The sequence below is a fragment of the Apteryx rowi genome, unplaced genomic scaffold, assembly GCF_003343035.1.
Source record: "Apteryx rowi isolate R43461 unplaced genomic scaffold, aptRow1 scaffold_353, whole genome shotgun sequence".
NCBI classification, from domain to species: domain Eukaryota; kingdom Metazoa; phylum Chordata; class Aves; order Apterygiformes; family Apterygidae; genus Apteryx; species Apteryx rowi.
In genome coordinates this window covers 646,559-664,641 of record NW_020450008.1, presented here as the reverse complement: position 1 = coordinate 664,641, position 18,083 = coordinate 646,559, and the positions used below count along the sequence as shown (strand labels likewise).

General features: G+C 41.4%; 2 protein-coding genes across 5 annotated transcripts in view; one reads left to right on the top strand and one right to left on the bottom strand.

Moving 5' to 3' along the window:
• The window catches only part of BMP6 (bone morphogenetic protein 6), a 36,420-nt gene extending 28,536 nt beyond the window's left edge, over positions 1 to 7,884 (top strand). Inside the window, exons 5-7 of the mRNA XM_026072852.1 lie at positions 5,013 to 5,089; positions 7,529 to 7,639; positions 7,735 to 7,884. Coding sequence (XP_025928637.1) covers positions 5,013 to 5,089; positions 7,529 to 7,639; positions 7,735 to 7,884 — 338 coding nt within the window. The remainder of the gene's footprint in view (positions 1 to 5,012; positions 5,090 to 7,528; positions 7,640 to 7,734) is intronic.
• A 1,203-nt stretch (positions 7,885 to 9,087) lies between these two features.
• The window catches only part of TXNDC5 (thioredoxin domain containing 5), an 80,400-nt gene continuing 71,404 nt past the window's right edge, over positions 9,088 to 18,083 (bottom strand). For all 4 annotated transcript variants that reach the window (XM_026072847.1, XM_026072846.1, XM_026072850.1 and 1 more), the window contains 4 exons: positions 16,988 to 17,128; positions 14,594 to 14,676; positions 11,329 to 11,458; positions 9,088 to 10,729 (listed from right to left, as the gene is read on the bottom strand). In XM_026072847.1, coding sequence (XP_025928632.1) covers positions 10,607 to 10,729; positions 11,329 to 11,458; positions 14,594 to 14,676; positions 16,988 to 17,128 — 477 coding nt within the window. In that variant the 3' untranslated portion in view covers positions 9,088 to 10,606. The remainder of the gene's footprint in view (positions 10,730 to 11,328; positions 11,459 to 14,593; positions 14,677 to 16,987; positions 17,129 to 18,083) is intronic.

Sequence of the window (18,083 nt, the reverse complement as noted above, 5' to 3'; positions counted from 1 at the left end):
CTCTTCATCCACCCCTAGGCACAGCTCGATACATTCCAGTTTCATATAAAAGTCTGTCTGTTGGCTACACTCGCTGTTCTGGATTTAAGTTGGACAGCTCCCCTTTTTGGGCTCTTCTCTTCAGTCCCAAAGGCCCTGGGTAGCTAATGTGAGGTGCTCTCTGAGAAATGGAAATCACCCTTCCAGTGCAGTGCTGCGTACATGCACAGTGCTTCACTGCGAGAGACATACCCCTGGCGCCGACAATACCGCAAAGTGCAACGCGCAYGAACACCAAAGGTAAATAAGGCCAAATGCTTTCATGGTGGCAGCGGTCTTGTTAATAAACACTATTATCTCGCAGCAAAATCTTCCCTTTAGTAGAGCGTTCAAGCGCAGGCTGGAGCAAGGTGGCCAGGGTTGCTGCGTGTGCGCCTGCGTGTGCCTTCACACGCACGTCCACTTCAGCCTGACGTCTCCCCGTCTTCCCACCCAAGCAGATCACTTTCCTGGTAAGTGGGCTGTTGTTAACCGCATGATCAGTTTACACCAGCTTTATCCGGACAAATCACCAAAGTCAAACACCAAGAAAAAGGGGCTGGACTTGGAGACCTCTGTCAAAGCTATTTTGGACCATTGAAGCAATTAATTACTTTGAGAATACCCTTGCTGCTCCCAGGGTGCCAGTTTACCAGATTCCACAGACGGATTAAACTCAGTAAATATTTATATATTCTTTGCAGCACTTAACGTGGGAGAGGTTATAAGAAATCTAAGATTGGTGCATAAGTATCTGTAGGAGGAGGATCACTAGGGTCAGACTATTCTCTCTCCCCTTTAAGCAACACAAATGCCAGTGTCCAGCCTTAAGAGAAACATCTGTGCTTGCAGAAAGTCGGGTTTGTGCGCTAGTGCAACCTTGGTGAAGCCAGAGAACATCCAGTGCAAATAAGCCACAGAGACAAGCCATCGTAACTGCACTGTTTTAACTGTGCTGCCCTGGAAGCTATTTTTAAGTGCAGAACTAGGGGTTTGTTTGKTTTTTTTTAAATCTCCATTTTAGGCAAACAGTTTGCAATGTGATTAAATATAGTGTCTTGTAAGTGCCAAGCTAGTGCTACTGAATATAACAAAGAGACAATTTTGCTAAACCCCCAGAGGACCTATAGGAGCTCCCAAATAAGCTCCCTAAACTTGCGTGGATTTTGAAGGTCTCTGGCGAACAAGTTCTTGCAAATTGTATTGTAGCAGTTTAAGCTGTTCCCACTGCAGTTGTTTCCTGTGTACCTCAGCCGCAGGCTCTGCTTTCAGCCCTTGCTGCCTGCCTGCTGTAGGTTTGGCRGGGAGGAATGCATAGCGCTGCCTCTTGAGAGCTGGGTCGTGCAGTGTCAGTCACCTCAAATGGCAATGATGTGGGCTAAGGCAGTTTAGCCTGCTGGACTGGAGCAGCTGATACTGCTTTCCAGGGTTTGGAGAAAATGTGTCGTGGAGGCCAGTTTCAATAGCTCAGGGAGCTTTAGCTAACCACCTAAAACTCTCTACCAGGCAAATTCGTCTTTCCCAGACCYGTAATTGGAAGTATGTGGTTCTAGGCCATGCACCGAGCCCCAGACCATGGAGAACAGATTGTTATGATGTGTGTCTGTATTGCTGGATTTTTTTTCCCCAATTCAGAAAGTGACTGCCAAGAGTTGATTAAAGGTTTAGAACATCCTTAAAGTTGGGCTAAAGCATTAGTGCGGAGTCAAATTAAAGCACAGCTGACAAGTAACTTGCAAGCAAGGCTTGCCCAGCGTAATGCAAGTATCTTGCGTGCCAAACCTGCGAATAAGCCCAGGAGTGGTGGACCCCCAGGTCTTGTACATTCACACGGAAGACTCCCACAGTTTCGGGGTGTTCAGCGGAAGGGAAGCGTGGGCTAGCTTTCTGCAGTGCCTTGAGATGACTTGCTCCAGTTCCTCACCCCGATTCAGTCTGCTGTTACAGCATTGCAGCAGATTGAGAAACCCCTGGCTATGACAAGCTTGATGCAGCACTGTGACATTGCTAAAAGGATTTTGAAAAATCTTTCTCTAAAGTATTTGCAGGACAAGGTAGGCAAATGTATAATAAGTGGGAGGGAAGGGGAATTTGGAGTGAGGATTAAACAGAGGAAAATGCAAATCCCAGGAAAGAGGATGTTTAATATGTTGACATTTAAAAAAACAAAGACCGAGTTTGGGCAAGTGAGGAGATAGAGCTGCCTGTGTCTGCCTTGGATGGAGAGCGGGCAAGAGCAGGTTTCGGCAGGGACTTGGAGCAAGGCAATGAGAATAGCCGGCGCTCGATGCTAAGCGTAAAGCAGGTGCTGTGCAGTATGCAGTTGCCTACTAGGGAGCTGGGGTGCGTTATTGGGGCCAGTTTCAAGCAGGGCGAGAGGACACATTCGTAGCACATTCTGCCCCATAGAGCTGGTGAAGCAGCTCCTCTTTTTCCCTCTGATTGCCCACAGCCTCTGCTCCCACTCCTGTTCTCTCTGCCTCCCTTGCCTTCTCCCCTTTCTCATAGCTGATTTGAGCAAACTATAGCTCTATTGAAACATATCATAGTTTTGCCTGCTTGGTCATGAATAGATAATCTCCCTCTTACCGACCACTCAAACTCCCCAGCACATACAGATGGTTTTCCTCTGAGCAAACAGCATATTTCTCATGGAAGAATAATGCAAGTCATATTTTCAGGTACTAAAATGAAAGCCTTTGACCACTAAAAAAGTATCTACTACTCACTTATTTCCTCATTATGACCTGATCGTTTAGAAACATCTCTTGCTGGAAGTTTACCCCTTGGCTAAGCCAGGGACTGAAAAGCTTAATCTAAAACAAACAAACAAACAAACAAAAAAAACCCTTATGATTTCTACTGGATATGTCTGTTTTCAAAATGGAAAGCTTGAATAGAAAAACCCACATCCATCCTTGCTGCTGAGGGCTTCTGAAATAGAGCATGTTTATGCTGCAGCAATCTGGTGCCCAGTGCTGCTAACTTGATTAAATTCACGATTGAAGTGATTCTGTTGAAATGCAATGTCTGAAATGCAATCCTTGAAGTTTAAAACCCAAACTGCTTCTAAAAACAACTCTCTAATCTTTGGTGGTTTGGAGGCTAGGTTTGTTTTGAGGTGTAGGGTTTTTTCAGACCCTCAGTGTTAACTGTACCCAACTGTAATGCTATGTTGCCCTTAATGTCAGTTGGATATGCTTTTAGTATTATAGTTTTTCTTTTGAATAAATATTTGCATTTGTAGTTCCCAAACTTAAAAAAAAAAAAAAAAAAAAAAGGCTTATTCAAAGCCAAGGAAAAAGTCACTAAAAATATTTTTCTATCCCAGCTGCCACATTTGTGGAAAGCTGCACTGGGCCAGTGCCCTTTCAAGCAGTGCTGGGGGCACTGGGGGCTGGTTAGCTGAAACGCGCAGGGCAGCGGGTGGCATGTGCATCAGTGTGTGGCATCCGGCTGCTTACGGAAGCATGCTGAGTTGTAAATGAGGCGTACAATAGGAAAGAAGGCCCCTGTGGTTAAGACATGGGCTGAAGACACTGGCAATCTGGGTTCAGCTCCAGGCTCTGCTAGAGCCTCCCTGTGGGATGAGGACGCGCAGGAATCCGCATGTTGCCGAAGGCTGGGGACATGAGCTCCCACATCACTCCTCCAAATTTGCAGCCATCTCCCTCCCTCTCATTTCCCATTGGGCAGTGCTGTTGTCGCTTTTCCTTTGCCCTGTGATAAACAGGATAACCCCTTGGGGTGGGCGCTGGCTTTTTACCCAGGGGGAAAACATTTCCCCTGCAGTGCCCCAGCCCAGCAACGCAAGACCAGCCTGGGCGCACGCAGCATGGGTTCACCTCCCATCGCCAGCCCAGGCTGCCATCACCGGCTGCTGGGGAGGTGGGTGGTTTCTGTGGCGGAGACACTGCTCCCCTGAGGTCCAGCGGCCATCGGGAGCGTGATGAGATGCAGCCACCATCTATCAAGGCTGGATTTGTGCAGCCACCTGGAAGTGAAAGGCCCCTCTGTCATGGCCTGAATCCTCCATTCTCCGCGGGGCTGCAGTTCCAGGTGTTCACATGCTGAGCCCTGTTTCTTTCTAAATATAAATGGGAAATTCCACTCGCACTCAAAAGCTGCATTTTGTAGGGCCATCTGAGCAGCCTCTGCGCTGGTGAAACATCACCATGAGTTGTGCCGTGACTAGGGGAAAGGGCTCTTGTTGGAGCTTTGCACCCCGTGCCCACATGCTTTTATATACCATAGGCAAGTTAACGTTTAGTGCTTATCAAATCCCATGTCATTTGTGATGAGAAGCACTGCCGATGATAAGCAGGTTGCGGGAGAGGTTTAGGAGGATACGGGAAGGGGCCTCTTGTTTGCCAGGGCATGGCTGAGGGGCTCCGTGAGCCGCATGTGGTSGCCAAGGATGGGCTGGGTGTTAGGCACAGAGAGGGACGGGAGAAACAGCTTGGCTGGCTATGGGACGTAGCTGTTTAAGGACCTCTGCCTCTTGGCTAACCAATACAGGGGGCACAAGGCAACGATTAACCTACCCGGAGTTAACAATTCCTGCAGTAACTGCACGCATTTTGCACACACCACCTTGGGCAGCGCGCATCGGAAACTGTCCTGCAAGAAAGCAGCAGCGAGTTCAAGTGCACAGCAGGGATACAGTCTGCGCCAGGCTGAAGGACCAGAGATTTATTTTTAAGGAATTGTTTTACTAGAGGTGTTTTACGAGCACCGCTTGTCAAGTTTTTAAGGGACACTGAAGGAATTACAACCCAGTTAGTGTTACTCGGGTGCCTCCTTTCCTGCAGGCATCTTAAAAGCTTCAGCCCAACTTTGTATGTCATGTCCCTCAACACCCTACTCCTTGTAGCTGCTGCGGGCGCTCACCATTTCTCACTCCTGAGCCTTCCGCTGTCCAGCTGTGCCCTGCAGTGATGCTCTGCCTGTTTTACTTTCTAAATTCCTGTTTTGTTTTTTTTTTCTTTTAACAGATTACAACAGCAGTGACTTAAAAACAGCTTGCAGAAAGCATGAACTTTACGTTAGCTTCCAAGACTTGGGATGGCAGGTGTGTGATGTTTCTCTCTGGGTAAACTAGACATTTTGTTATGAAATATTATCTAAACAGTGTCATGGTAATTCCACTCGAGGCTGCCATTATGCTTTAAAATGTCCCTTGTGCCTCCCCACTAAGACCAGGCACAGGGAAGGCCAAATAAATATTGATAGTTGTGACATTTGATAAAAGCCAGAGGAAGCTTGGTATTTTATGAGATTTAAATATACAGTCATTTTCTGTCACTCACAGAATCACAGCACAAGCAAGGCCTCGTATCTGTGTACCTCTGATAAGAACCCCCTACCCCCAAAGTACAGCCCACCCCAGAAACACTGTTTTTAACCAAATCAAGTTTTTCTAGCAATATCAGCCTAATTTTAACGTGATGTAAAATGTAGCCCAAAGGCATAAGTGCTGCTGAGGTAGGTGGATTGAAGATTGTTTTTTTCAGTGCAATAATGCAGGGCCTGAGGGATGTTTAGGACAAATTATTTAGGGCCAATCCATAGTGTCATCAAATGTAGTATTTCAAAGAATGCCCTCATCTCGTTATTTTTGTCATTCAGCACTTTTGTTAGGGAGGTCCCATTTCTGTCAGTTAAGGATTTTGCAGATTGGAATTCAAGACAAGATCCCTGGGCTGCCCTTGCTGCTTTTTAATACCCAGCACCTGAAGGTCCTGTCCCAGCTAATGGGACAGCAGCATTTTTTTGTAGCTGATGGTGAACTCCAGCCTTGCTGCCTCCCCACCAGCCATGATTATGGCTGTATGCTGACGCCAGACCCCATTATTTGCTCATGCCGCTGCCTTTTGCTTATGAACGGTTGTTCCTGCTCCTCTTTCCTATTAGCTAACTTGCTCTGCTTCCAGTTAGGAAGTATATTCCAGTTCTGAAGTTCCTAATTCCAACCCAAAGACAGCGTTCACAGCCTTAAAGGCACTGCCTTCACCTTTCTAGTGGCTGTTTAGAGCAAAAAAATGTAAGATGCTGCCAAAGGCTGGTGGCGGACCCGCAAGGCTTATTGCAGGAGTTTGAGGCCAGGTATGGTGACCACTTGTGGGGTAGAGAAGGGGCCATGACAGAGGCAGGGCAGCAAACCCCTCCTGTTGTTGAGCATTGCTACCTACATCCTTCAGCATAGCAACCAACTTTTTTTATTTTATTTTTATTTTTTAATATAGCAAGCAAATGCTCACCCCTTCCTTTCAGTGTGTCCCTAATTTTCCCCATATCCTTACACCGTATTAAACCACAAATTTATTTACCTAGTCAGTAATGGCTTCCATGTCAGGAGAGCGAGTGTCCTATGAAGAGCAGCCTGGTTAAACTAGAGCAAATTATGAGTGAGCCAATACAGTAAAATGAATGAGTGGTTTTGATATGCCTAGGCATGCCCACGTTAGCACTCAAATAGCAAGCTTGGTTAGCAAAGCTGCAGTAATAGTCTCTAGCTGCTCGATCCTATTACTGTATTGTTACTAGATTTTAAACTAGCCAAATTCAAGCTAGCCCAGGTATTTGGTGTTGAGTAAAGGGGAAATATTCTAATAACTATGTGCATATGAGGTGTACCAGTACTTCTTTTTACAGTGACCATCTGAGCCTGACACTGAGGGAGGAGAAACTTCCCATGCTAATTGGTGATGTGACTTTAAAACCAGCTTTCTGGAATAATAACACAAGGGCCAAGCGTTATTTGCGATTTACCTTCGTCTCTTTTGTGTCAGCAGCAGAAAAGCTGTAATTTTTGTGTTATTTCTGGGGGTGGGGGGAGAGTGTCAGGAAAAGCTTCACCTTCCTCCGTGGCATTGCACGCAGCTTACCACCTGAGGCTTGTCACCTGCTTGCACACGCAGAGCAGGAGGGCTGTCCCCTGTTAGGCATGCGGCTGAGGTGGAGAAAGCAGTTCATTAGGCAAATTAAACTTGTTACAGTCTCTGAGGCAGACTGACATCCCTGTAAGAGTACTTAAGGTACAGTGTCCGTGAGGCACCACAGCAGTGTTTTATGTTGCCGTTCTGGAGGGGATGTGTGTGTGTGTGTGTGCACGTGTGCAGTTTGCTCCTGCAGGGAGCACCAGCTGAGGCTGCGATTCAACTTAGGAAAGGTAGTTCAGCCAGAACGCCTAACCTGCAGGAAACTTTGCCGCATAAAGGCATCCAAACCACAATTCCCACGAGGCACCAGTGCAACAGTTTTAGAAATAAATCTGTTTTAGTTCATGGCAGTTAAGCTGTGCATAGAGGTGCACCATTCTTTGGACATTAAAAATCAGCGTGTCCAGGAAAAAGTCATAGCTCACAAAAAACTTTGTTTCAGTGAAAACACATTTTCACCCTCAAGAAAAGTTAGTGGAAATTTTTCAGCTGCTCTTAATTGCATGCAGTTGTCTGTACAAGCTGGCAATTTCTTAATTTATATCACATTCTGTTTGTTTCCTAAAAAGGACTGGATAATCGCTCCAAAGGGCTATGCAGCCAACTACTGTGATGGAGAGTGCTCTTTCCCACTCAACGCACATATGAACGCAACCAATCATGCCATTGTACAAACGCTGGTAAGTCTCCAGAAAGATCTGTGGCAAAGCAAGAGGTGAGTTTGTAAACAAGTTATCATTGTATCAACTGTGTTTTCTTCTTTTTTTGGCAACAGGTTCATCTTATGAATCCTGATTATGTTCCCAAACCATGCTGTGCACCTACTAAACTAAATGCCATATCAGTTCTTTATTTTGATGATAATTCTAATGTCATTTTGAAGAAATACAGGAATATGGTAGTAAGAGCTTGTGGATGTCACTGACAAAATCTTCACATGGACTCTGTGATTCTACCATGAACTTCCCTACTACCTTCCATACTTCCACGAACTACCTGACTTTGGAAGAATAATCTTGATGAAACACCCTTCAAAACACTATTTATGTGCCTTGTGAGAGGAAGGGGTTGGGGGCCCACACTCTGTGGTGTGAGAAAACTGCTGCAGTTCTTAAAAACTGCCCCTACACCACAGCAGCCATTCAGCTCTGCAGAGCCTAGGCTTGCAAAGCAGTGGTCTGCCCACACACACTGTACCTAGCTGGGATGATCTTAATCTCACACAGCAGCTTGGCTTTATCAGTTGCTTGGACATGTACTTCAGTTCTACCAAATGGGCATCCAAGACCCAAAACCAGTGAGGTTTTTTTTTTCAGGGGTGGGGGGGGGAAAGGTGGGGAAGGGGAGAAGGGGAAGCTAGAGTAGAGAAATGTTGTTAGTACTTCAGCCTTAGAGCATGCATCTTGTGCAAGACAATCTGTAATTCTGCCTAAGGTTAGGAATTGCCTTTTGTCTAGAAGGAACAGTTACTACACCTGAAACTGTTAGTCTCCTTCTGACCTCTATGTTGATAACAAGCATCTTAAATTGTGCCAAAGCAAGTCTTGAAGTCCCCTTATTCTCCAAGCATGGTTTAAGTCTGATGCTGCAAGTGTAAGATAGCTTGGCTGCACCCTGTGTTAGAAGCACTAGGATGATCTTCTTAGTTCAGTATTTGACTGGGCAATAACTTTATACATTTGTTCTTATGCAACTTCCCTCCACTCCCCACCTGGCAGCTGCCTCATCTACTACCACTTTGCCCAGGAAGGAAGGAAGAACCTTCTATAGCTGTAAGTCAGACATTTTTTTAGGGGCCATTCATTCTCTAGCTGGACAATTTATTTACAGGAAGACAGAATGTCAATGAAGTATTCTAGTATTTGGCCAACTTTTCCCCTTCAACCCACGCAAATAACAAACTGGTTTAAAGGATACATTCACATTGTAGCCACAGTTTTGGACTTAAAATTTGTCTAGCAGAAGCTAATAGCAAACTGATTGTTTTGATCAATATTAAACTTGTATTAAATGCACTTACCTCTAATTCTTGCATTTAAAAGGCTTCTTGTAAATACAAGCTATAATTTATTGCATTTGTCACTGTATATTCATTGTGCTGTATCATTTATAGAAAGACTGCTTTTTTAAAAAGTTTTTATTTAGAAAAATCTCAGTGTAAACAATTGTACCACTTTGATTTTATACAAGAAACTCATGAGATTGTGCTTCACTAGAAAGTTGTTAAAAACGTGATAATAAAGGCTTTCTTTAAGGCAGAAGTATATACATTGATCTAATACATCTGCCAGTACAACACTTAGCTTTCACTGTGGATTTTTCACCCTTACAGTTTTAGATTGAATAGAACCAATGGTTCTTGACAAACAGTCAGTACCAGGAGAAATTTACTGATTAAAAWTTTTTTTTTTTTTAAACCTACTCCATATGATGGACAAAAATCAGTATCTTGATAGATTTGTCAAATTAGCCTGTAGCTGTACTCATTCCATGAGTTTCTGTGCACATGACATGGCAGAATTCAGTCCTTGGTTTGCTATTGTCATTGCATTGTAACAGTATCTGCAGTGGAAATTCTTTGGCTTTCAATTATATCTAACATGGAACATCTTATGCACCAAAGAATAGATCCATATTATAATCCAAGGCAACACAGAATGCATGGGTCTACCATTCAAAACATATCAATAGTAATAGCTTGGAAAAAGGTTAAGGCTCAAGAAAGAATTGGGAGCTATTTTAGACTACTGTAAAACAGCTGAATGGAAAATTTAAACATTTTACTACTTGTTGTTCTCTAAGTACTGTGAATAAGGGGCAGGTCAGCCCAAAGTCTGGATTCAGGTGAGGGTAGGAAACTCATATCATCAGCTCTAACATCTAACTGATCATTTAGTATTAACGGAGCAGTTACAATAGCGCCTATTCACTTCGGCTCTATATAAATAGCCCATAGTAACTCCTCTGGAGCTGGACGGAAGCAGCCTACAAAAATCCACCTGACATATGTACGCTATGGCATCAGTAATGTTCAGGCACATGTTACAGTACCATTACTTTCATTATGGCTAGACCTCCCATGCTGAGAGGATTAACAGGAAACAACCAGCTCATGGTGGCCTGGTATCTTCCAAAGGTGTGTGTGTTTTCAGYCTCCTGTGACTTTCCATTTCTTAACCAGCAGCTATATTAAGACAAATAGGTTATAACAACAGTCATAGAGGCAAAATTTATTTAACACAGCTGCAGCTTTTACCTTTCTAGTAACGGTGGCAGTTTGTAAGGATTACTTTTTGACCAAATCAAACCAGATGACAAAAATATTCTGCTGCTTCCCCTAATGTATTTTAGTCCCAAAATAAACCATTTACACTTCACTGCAGGAACGCAGAACTGCAGTAACACTACTAATGCTTGAAAACATTCTCAATTTGCACAGTAAGTACTTGTTCGTTTCCCTTCACAAACAGGGTAGGACATGTCTTTAACACACACACAGAGGGAAGATACCAATGTTTAATACATTCAGTTTCCCCCAAACAAAAAAATTGCCCCAATACCCCCATACACTATTTGAAAATTATCAATGATTTAAATCCCTCAACTACTGTACAAAGACAGCCAGGGATGGAGCATCCAGACTTTTATTACAATTCATCCCTTGCCTGACGCAAAACAAAGCTATGCAGTGCTTCCAGATCTCTTGTTCCATTATGTTCACTGACTTTCTTTCCACCTCGGAAAAGCAGAAGTGTAGGATAACCACGTACCTTCAAAAGACAAAAAAAAACAAAACAAAAAGAAACAAAAAAGAAACTTGTAATTAATTTCCAAACCCACTGGTATCCTTCATTTGTATTTACTTGATTCTGAAAAGCCACCAAAGCACTCTAAAAAGCCTTTTTAATTAAAAAGCAAAAAAACACAAAAAAACAGCTTTCAGTGCCAAGCTACAAATTTTGAAAATTTGTAAGTAAATAAGAAAGCACATGTTCCTCTTCCATTAGCGACTGCAAACACCAGCTCCAGTTTTGTCTCTAAATGTCTGGCTACCAGTACCAAAAGCCATCTTTTTTTCTAAGAAAAGAACTTTTCAGTGGGTGCCACAAGACTGCTTTGGTGTTTTCACAGAGGGAAGGTTCTTAAATTAGGGACTCTGTCAACTTTCTCCACTAATGAGAATGAGTGAGTCTAAATAAACAATCCAGGAAAAAAAAAAAAGTGTCACCAGCTGCTGTTCTGGACTACCATTTTCTTGCTAACGGAGAACACAGCTGCACTGTCACCAGGCAGCCAGCTAGACTGCATGCTAGAGCCTCCAGCATTTGTTACAGTATCATCCAATTCATTTCAGGTCTTTCACACTTACAGAAAATCTGCTGCAGACGTTACGTTCCACAGTGCAGTCTACTTTTGCTATTTTGACATCAGTCAAACCTGGAAATTGCTCTTTGGCAAGGTTCTCCCAAGTTGGAGCCAAGTTCTTACAGTGGCCACACCTAAAAACAGAGAGAGAGATTTGTTTAGCTGATATACCTTCTAGTTTAATCTCTACTGTCTCACTGTGATATCTGTAAGTTTAACTTAAGTTTAACTAGCTGCCTTTCCTACCTCCTAATGATTTGGGCCTCCAACTCCTTTATGCTATTATGTCAGTAAATGAACTAAGAAAACAAGTGAGTGATTTTAAATAAGTTAAATGCTGAAGTAGTCTATGGCCTTCATTAGTCTCTTCTGGAATGGTATTCTGGATGTCAATGCATTATCATTTTACCCAAAAGAGGAATATAAAAGCAAATAAAGAAGAGCACAGAGAATATTTAAATGAAAAATAAGATTGCTTAGAAATGAACGTCTTAAATAAGCTATAGAATGTAGTACAAATTAAGTTTTTCCAGTAGTGAAATAATATTAGTTTTTCAGGTAGTAGATGTTAGTTAAGTTAAAGCTACAAAGCCTAAATGTGTGGCGACACGTTTAATTATTTAAATGAGATTTTAGTTTCCTTCCTGCATTGCTTCTAGTTCCTAACTGCCTCCTTTAGCAATGCAGCATCTACTGATACTGGAAGCTCAATTATAATAGAGGCTTTTTTCAACACAGATTCTGTTTTTAAGGAACATTTCAATATTTTAATGTACTTTTTCACTGAAAGTTTAAACTTTCTGGGAAAAAACTTCACTTTCTTTGAAGTTTAACCACTAGCACTGTACTTTCAGATAGATCTGCAACTGAAAATTGTTCATTACTAAATAACCTTTACTTACAAAGAAAAAAAAAAAGTCAGGCCCTATTCTAATTTGCCTTACATATAGAATAATTCCCATTATATCATTCATAACATCAAAAATCCTATTTCCACTTTAATCCCTTATGTCCCTACAGAAATGTAAGAATGCAGTCTACAGAGTACATACACCGAAACACTAATGTCAAAAGAGAAAATAATACGGTAAAATGGCAAAAACCACAGAAAAGTATTAATTTTGTTTCTATTTCGAACTTGGCTTAACTAAGTCCATAAGACTTCAAGAAGAATTCCCAAAGCACTTTAGTCTTTAAACCTACATTACTCATTTTATTCCAAATGCAGTTGTTGCACCTTAGCTGGGTTATTAGAACAGCCCCATAATTGCCTTAAGGCTGAATCAGGCCATTCACAAAAATAATGAAAGATGCCTCTGCAAAAGTTTTAATAGAGTCTATATTTAAGCCACCTTGTTAATATACAGTGACAGTGTAAAAGAATTTTTGACCACGCACAAAAACTACTAGAACAGGATGATTTTAGGCTTACTATGCAAGTTAACATTACTATTTATCCAAAAATAACTTGAGGACAGAAGTAGCAAGCAACATAATAGTGCTTGCTGATCCCAACATAAGTTAAGCCACTTGGAAGAGAAAAAGGTCATTTATATGCAGTGCACTGTAACTGTAAACATAGCATGATTTCCAGAGCTAAAACCAGGATGCCAGCTACACAAATATATGAAGTATTTTCCTAAATGGTGGCTTTCTGATTATTGCAGCCAGAGAGAATATACTGGTTAAGAACTTGTTTCTTTGCTACACATCCTGAACCACTGCTTCTCAGCTTGCCATCTGACCCTCTCATAGTATTTGTAAGAACCAGCAACTCTGTCAGAATCTCACAAAAGGAGGAGATGGTTAAAGTGCACTACTGTTAAGTTAACTAGAAAGGGATCATGTGTTTATCTCAAACTTTTCCAGAAAAAGCTTCTCAGGTAATGAACTCCTACATTTGCAAACAAGACCTGGGTTCAGAAATCAAACCAGAATCTTTCTGCTTTGTGCACAGGTGTAAACTGAATTTAACAAACAATTCTACTGGGAACGCAGTAGCAGAACAGACACAGAATTCATCTTAACCCCCGATAGTGCACAGAAAGGATAAAGGGAGTGAAGAAAAACCAGTAAACAAGAAGTTGGGGTGGGGATGAACCGTACAGTGGTATTAAAGGGTGACAACACTGGAGAAAACTGCTATCATTTAGACTACGTGAAATCAGAAATATATCCATGCCTCCTGTCAAAGTTAAGCAGCAATATTTTTATACTCTTGGGCACATTTATACAGGCTGCTTTTGCCTGCGTTGCTTTGTAACGGTGACCCTTTTACAGACAAAAGATCTTTCTGTACTGTCAAAATCTTGCATTAATGGGATGGCTAGTGATGAAATCAGAGATGTGTTACCTTTCACACACAGTGAAATACAGCCTCATTTTCATCTCAGCCCCTACACTAGCCTTCTTCCTAGGGGCTAAAAGACTGGGCAATGGATGAGAAAGATAGCAAGCAAGTTTATTGAAATTCAATCCAAGTACAAGTAATATGAAATCTCTAAACCTGAGGGAGAAACTTTACACCTTCCTTTTGTTTTGGAAAGGGAATACTAAGAAAAAGGGGGAAATATTTGTTCAGTGAGTTTGTAATACTGGGGTCTTACTGGATCCCAAGCTCTGCTGGATATGCAGGTAATGGCAGATGCCAGATAGGACACTACTTTTCTTCCCCAGCACTCTCCATTGGATATCTACATCAAAGCCACCTGCATCTGTCATTTCTACCCTAGGTTGTTATAAAAACACATTACATGGAACATAATCTTAAGAACATCTGGAAATAGTCACTTGTGCAAATTAGCTTTTGTCAGTTATTTGAAGAGTAACAGCCCACTATCCATAGCTCCACAGTCTGTAACAATTCCCAGGTGATCAAATGAGGCTTCCAACAGAGTTTGGTTGTGACCCAAAGCCCAGCATGTTCTCTGTGCTCAACCAGCGCTGCCTGACAGGCTCCCCTCAGCTTTCCTTATCCAAGGCGCAGGAGCATGCTAAGCCTGCAAAGGAAGTTTCACTCACCTTGTTTCCTTACGTTACCTGGAGCTTGACACAATAAAGCTTTTCTGTCAGACAGCTTCTCCACAAAGAGGAATCCCAAGGAAGCTAATACAGATTGAGCCTTTTTGTTGTAATTCCTACCAGCTCACACATTCTCCAATTAACTCAGATTTTAGTTCCAGACAACAAATATAGTACTACGTAGAACTCAAAATGCACAAACAGCTTAGAATAGCAATAACTGTGAACAATGGGTGCAAACTGCTTACCATGGAGCATAGAATTTAATAAAAGTGACCCCTTTAGCAATAGTTTCATCAAAGTCTTTTTCAGAGAGGGAGAGCACTGAAGCCTGTTCAAAAAAAAATAAAAAAAATTATTGGTGATACCACAAGAGTAGCAGCAGCATACCTCACTTCTACCCTTCAGCTGCTTTCTTCCCTCAGAAAGATGTAGATAAATGCCTGTCAAAAGGAACATCATCACACCACACTCACATGGACATCCTGAATAATTCTTACTCCTCTTAATGTAAGGAGCAATGATATGGGAGTGAAGGGGGGACAGCATGTTGCTTACAGTCACATACATTGTATGAGAGCACAGTACAGTAACACTTCATTTTTGTGCAAGGCTGTTAAGGATGGGAAGGATTCAAATAAAAAGAAAACCCTCTTGTTTATAAACAGCTTCAGATTCAGATAGAAGGGGGAAAAAAAGAGAGCAACTGCTAATATTATCATTTATCTTTTTTTATTGACATTTATTATCATTTATTGCAGTAAGATGATTAAGAAGAGAAGCCAAAAGGAGATTCAAAATTACAGATTAGAAATACTGGTTTAAGCGTCTACAGTTAATGATTGTGAGCTAATGAAATTAAACTTTTCTATTAAGATGAAGTATTATTCCCTCTAAAAATTTATTTCAAAGTCAGAAATTACTTTCTAATTATTAAATGAAGAAATTACAAATCATTAAGTGAAGCAAAAGTGATCAGTAAATACATATTCTTCTGTTCTGAAATTCCTAAATGGGTAATCAAAACAGATGTTCTAAACATCATTTACAGTCTAAGATATCAAGTCTGAAAGCTCCATAAATAGGGTCCTCCCCATGATCCACATTAAAAAACACATTTTAAAGATCTGTAGATTACTATCAGAATAGCACTATGAACTACCTATCCTCTTTTCTTAAGAAAAGACAGTTTATGCAATCAATCTGAGCATCTGCCAGTCACTCTCCCCTAATACTTCTGAGTCATTTTTGACTAATTTCAGTGTTGTTTGACAGAACAGTATAAGTCTCAGATATAAGAGTTCCTACAACTTTATTGAAAAAGATTGCCATGTACTTGGCCCTTATTAGACATGGGGGAATCCACAGAGAGGTTCATCACTGGAGACACATTTCGAGTCATTGTTTTTGCTGCCCATGGAACCAGTTGTGGACTGCTGATGGTAAATAAAGTCAGTATTTGCTGGCTACATGGGCTAGCCTCTTGTTGCAAAACTCACAAAAACCAGAACAAAGGTGTCTGAAGATAAGGAACCAAAACATGGCGGCATCCAAAGCTGGGATGTAAAGTTGCAAAGACCTACGTTTACTCCTTCACTGTATCTAATATAATTTTACAAAAATCCCCCCACGATCCTTTCCTGTTTCTGTGTGTGCTGGTGCAATCAAGGCATAAATGGGAATTTATAGCACATGTGGTTTATGCTATATCTCTAAAAACAGAAAGAACAACAACTACCCTCTGCATTGTACTAGCACAAGCATGTCTTCCAAATATGAGGTTAATTAAAAAAATTACTTTTTGAGGGGCATGAAAACTGGAAACCTAACATCACTTTTTCTAAGTCATTTTATATAAGATGAGTAACCCAACTGGAAAAGTCAAAAGGGAAAGGTAATATTCTCTTATGAGAAGCTGCATATAAACTGTATTTATGCTAATATAAGTTCATTTTACATTATGAGGGAGTATAAATCACCATCCATTATTTTCTGGGCAGAGGAAATGTGTTTTCCAGACTTGATAACACTTTATGTTTAAAAACTATTCCTCAGCAATATTCAGTCCCCATAGCTCCTACAAATGTGATTAGAACAAGCCTCTAAACCTGGGGAGTGTTACTGCCACAATGCACCTTACCCTGACACATTTAAAACAGTCTACATAATTTTTGGTTGTTTGTCATTTCTGAAGATAAGTCTGTAAGTTTAGGATTTTTTTTTTTTTTACACTGGGTAATCAGGTATGTGCCATCTTCCTTGGTTTAAGTCAGAATCTTGCAAGTAACGTTCATCTCCATAGCAATGAATTACGCTGTCGTATGGATTAAGGTGACACAGTTCAGTGGACTGAAAAGGCCACATTTATGCCACTCTATCTAAACAACCAATTAAAACCATTAAACAAGAGGCAGATTTTTTCTTTTACATTTTCCAGCTCTTCAGGTCAGTAAAAAAGTATCACTAAGATTTATGATCTGATTCCACTCATTATTTGCTAAAAGTAATCAGGAAAATATTTGGTAGTTTACCTTTAGAAACTGTCGAGCTATCAAAGATGTAAACAACACATGGAAGATGGGGACAGGCTGCTGAAACAGTTTGAACACTTTAATACAGCCGCAGAGCGCAGGAACACCTACCTCAGCCTGGGTGGGTTCTGCGGGCAGCTGTGGAGCTTCAGTGGGTTTATCTGCTGGTGGCTCTGTCCGAGAGCTCTGCAGTTGGGAGTCCATATATTCCTTTAAGGAATCGAAGTCCCTCTTTCCTTTGTACTGGTCACCCTACAATGATCAAATAGTTTATGCAAGTGTGTATATATAGTTAATTTAGCAAATAATTATCAGAAAAATGTAAAATTGCCAAGTGTATACATATTCATAATAAATATGATTAACTAGTCTTTAAACCTCTCTGTGGCATTCCATTCATTCCAGCTCTTCAGGATTTGCCATAGGTTCTTCTGTACCAAAAAGCAGCAATCTAAAATTTCCTTTAAATGAAAGATACTTTAGAGGTGAGTATCTAGAAGCAAAGCATTCTCATTTTGGTCTTCACCTCTCACTTTAGGCCAAATTTTCAAGGTTCTGTTTTTGTGAACCTAAAGCTACAGCAAAGAGTAATGAATTGCTGTTTGGTGGTCTCCTGTTACCATGAGAGCTCTGTTCAGTGCTTTGACAGGGCTGAAAGACTGACATGCATGTCACCCAACTACACAATCGTTCCTCTGGTCCATACATTTGTCATATATCCTTGGAAAACCCATGTCCATACAGTAAGGCAACACTCTCTAGATGTGTAAGTTCACCTGGGAGCAACAAAGAACAAGCATTTGCTGTGGGGCAGACAACGCCAACAGGATCACTCTGTGCTGAAAGTTAAGTCACACTTCCGAACCTGCACATAAAGCCTTCAACCAACTAGATCTTTTAGAAGCCACAGTTTGCCTCAGATGCTTCCCCCTATCTCAGATATTTACATGATTCCAGAGGACAAGAAATCAGAATCCCTTTGAACAGTTTATAGTCTCAAAACCATTGCCTTCCATCTCCACACTGACTCATGCATGATTACCCTTGGCTATCTCGGTGAGAACGATCATCAATTTCTCTGTTCAAGAGAGTGATGATCTCTTTGAAGACACTAAACATCCACTTTGGATACAATTCGAATTTCAGTCCCATGAGGTGTGGGCTGCAAGATACATCCTGAAGTCTCTCAGATGAGGAACAGCTATTA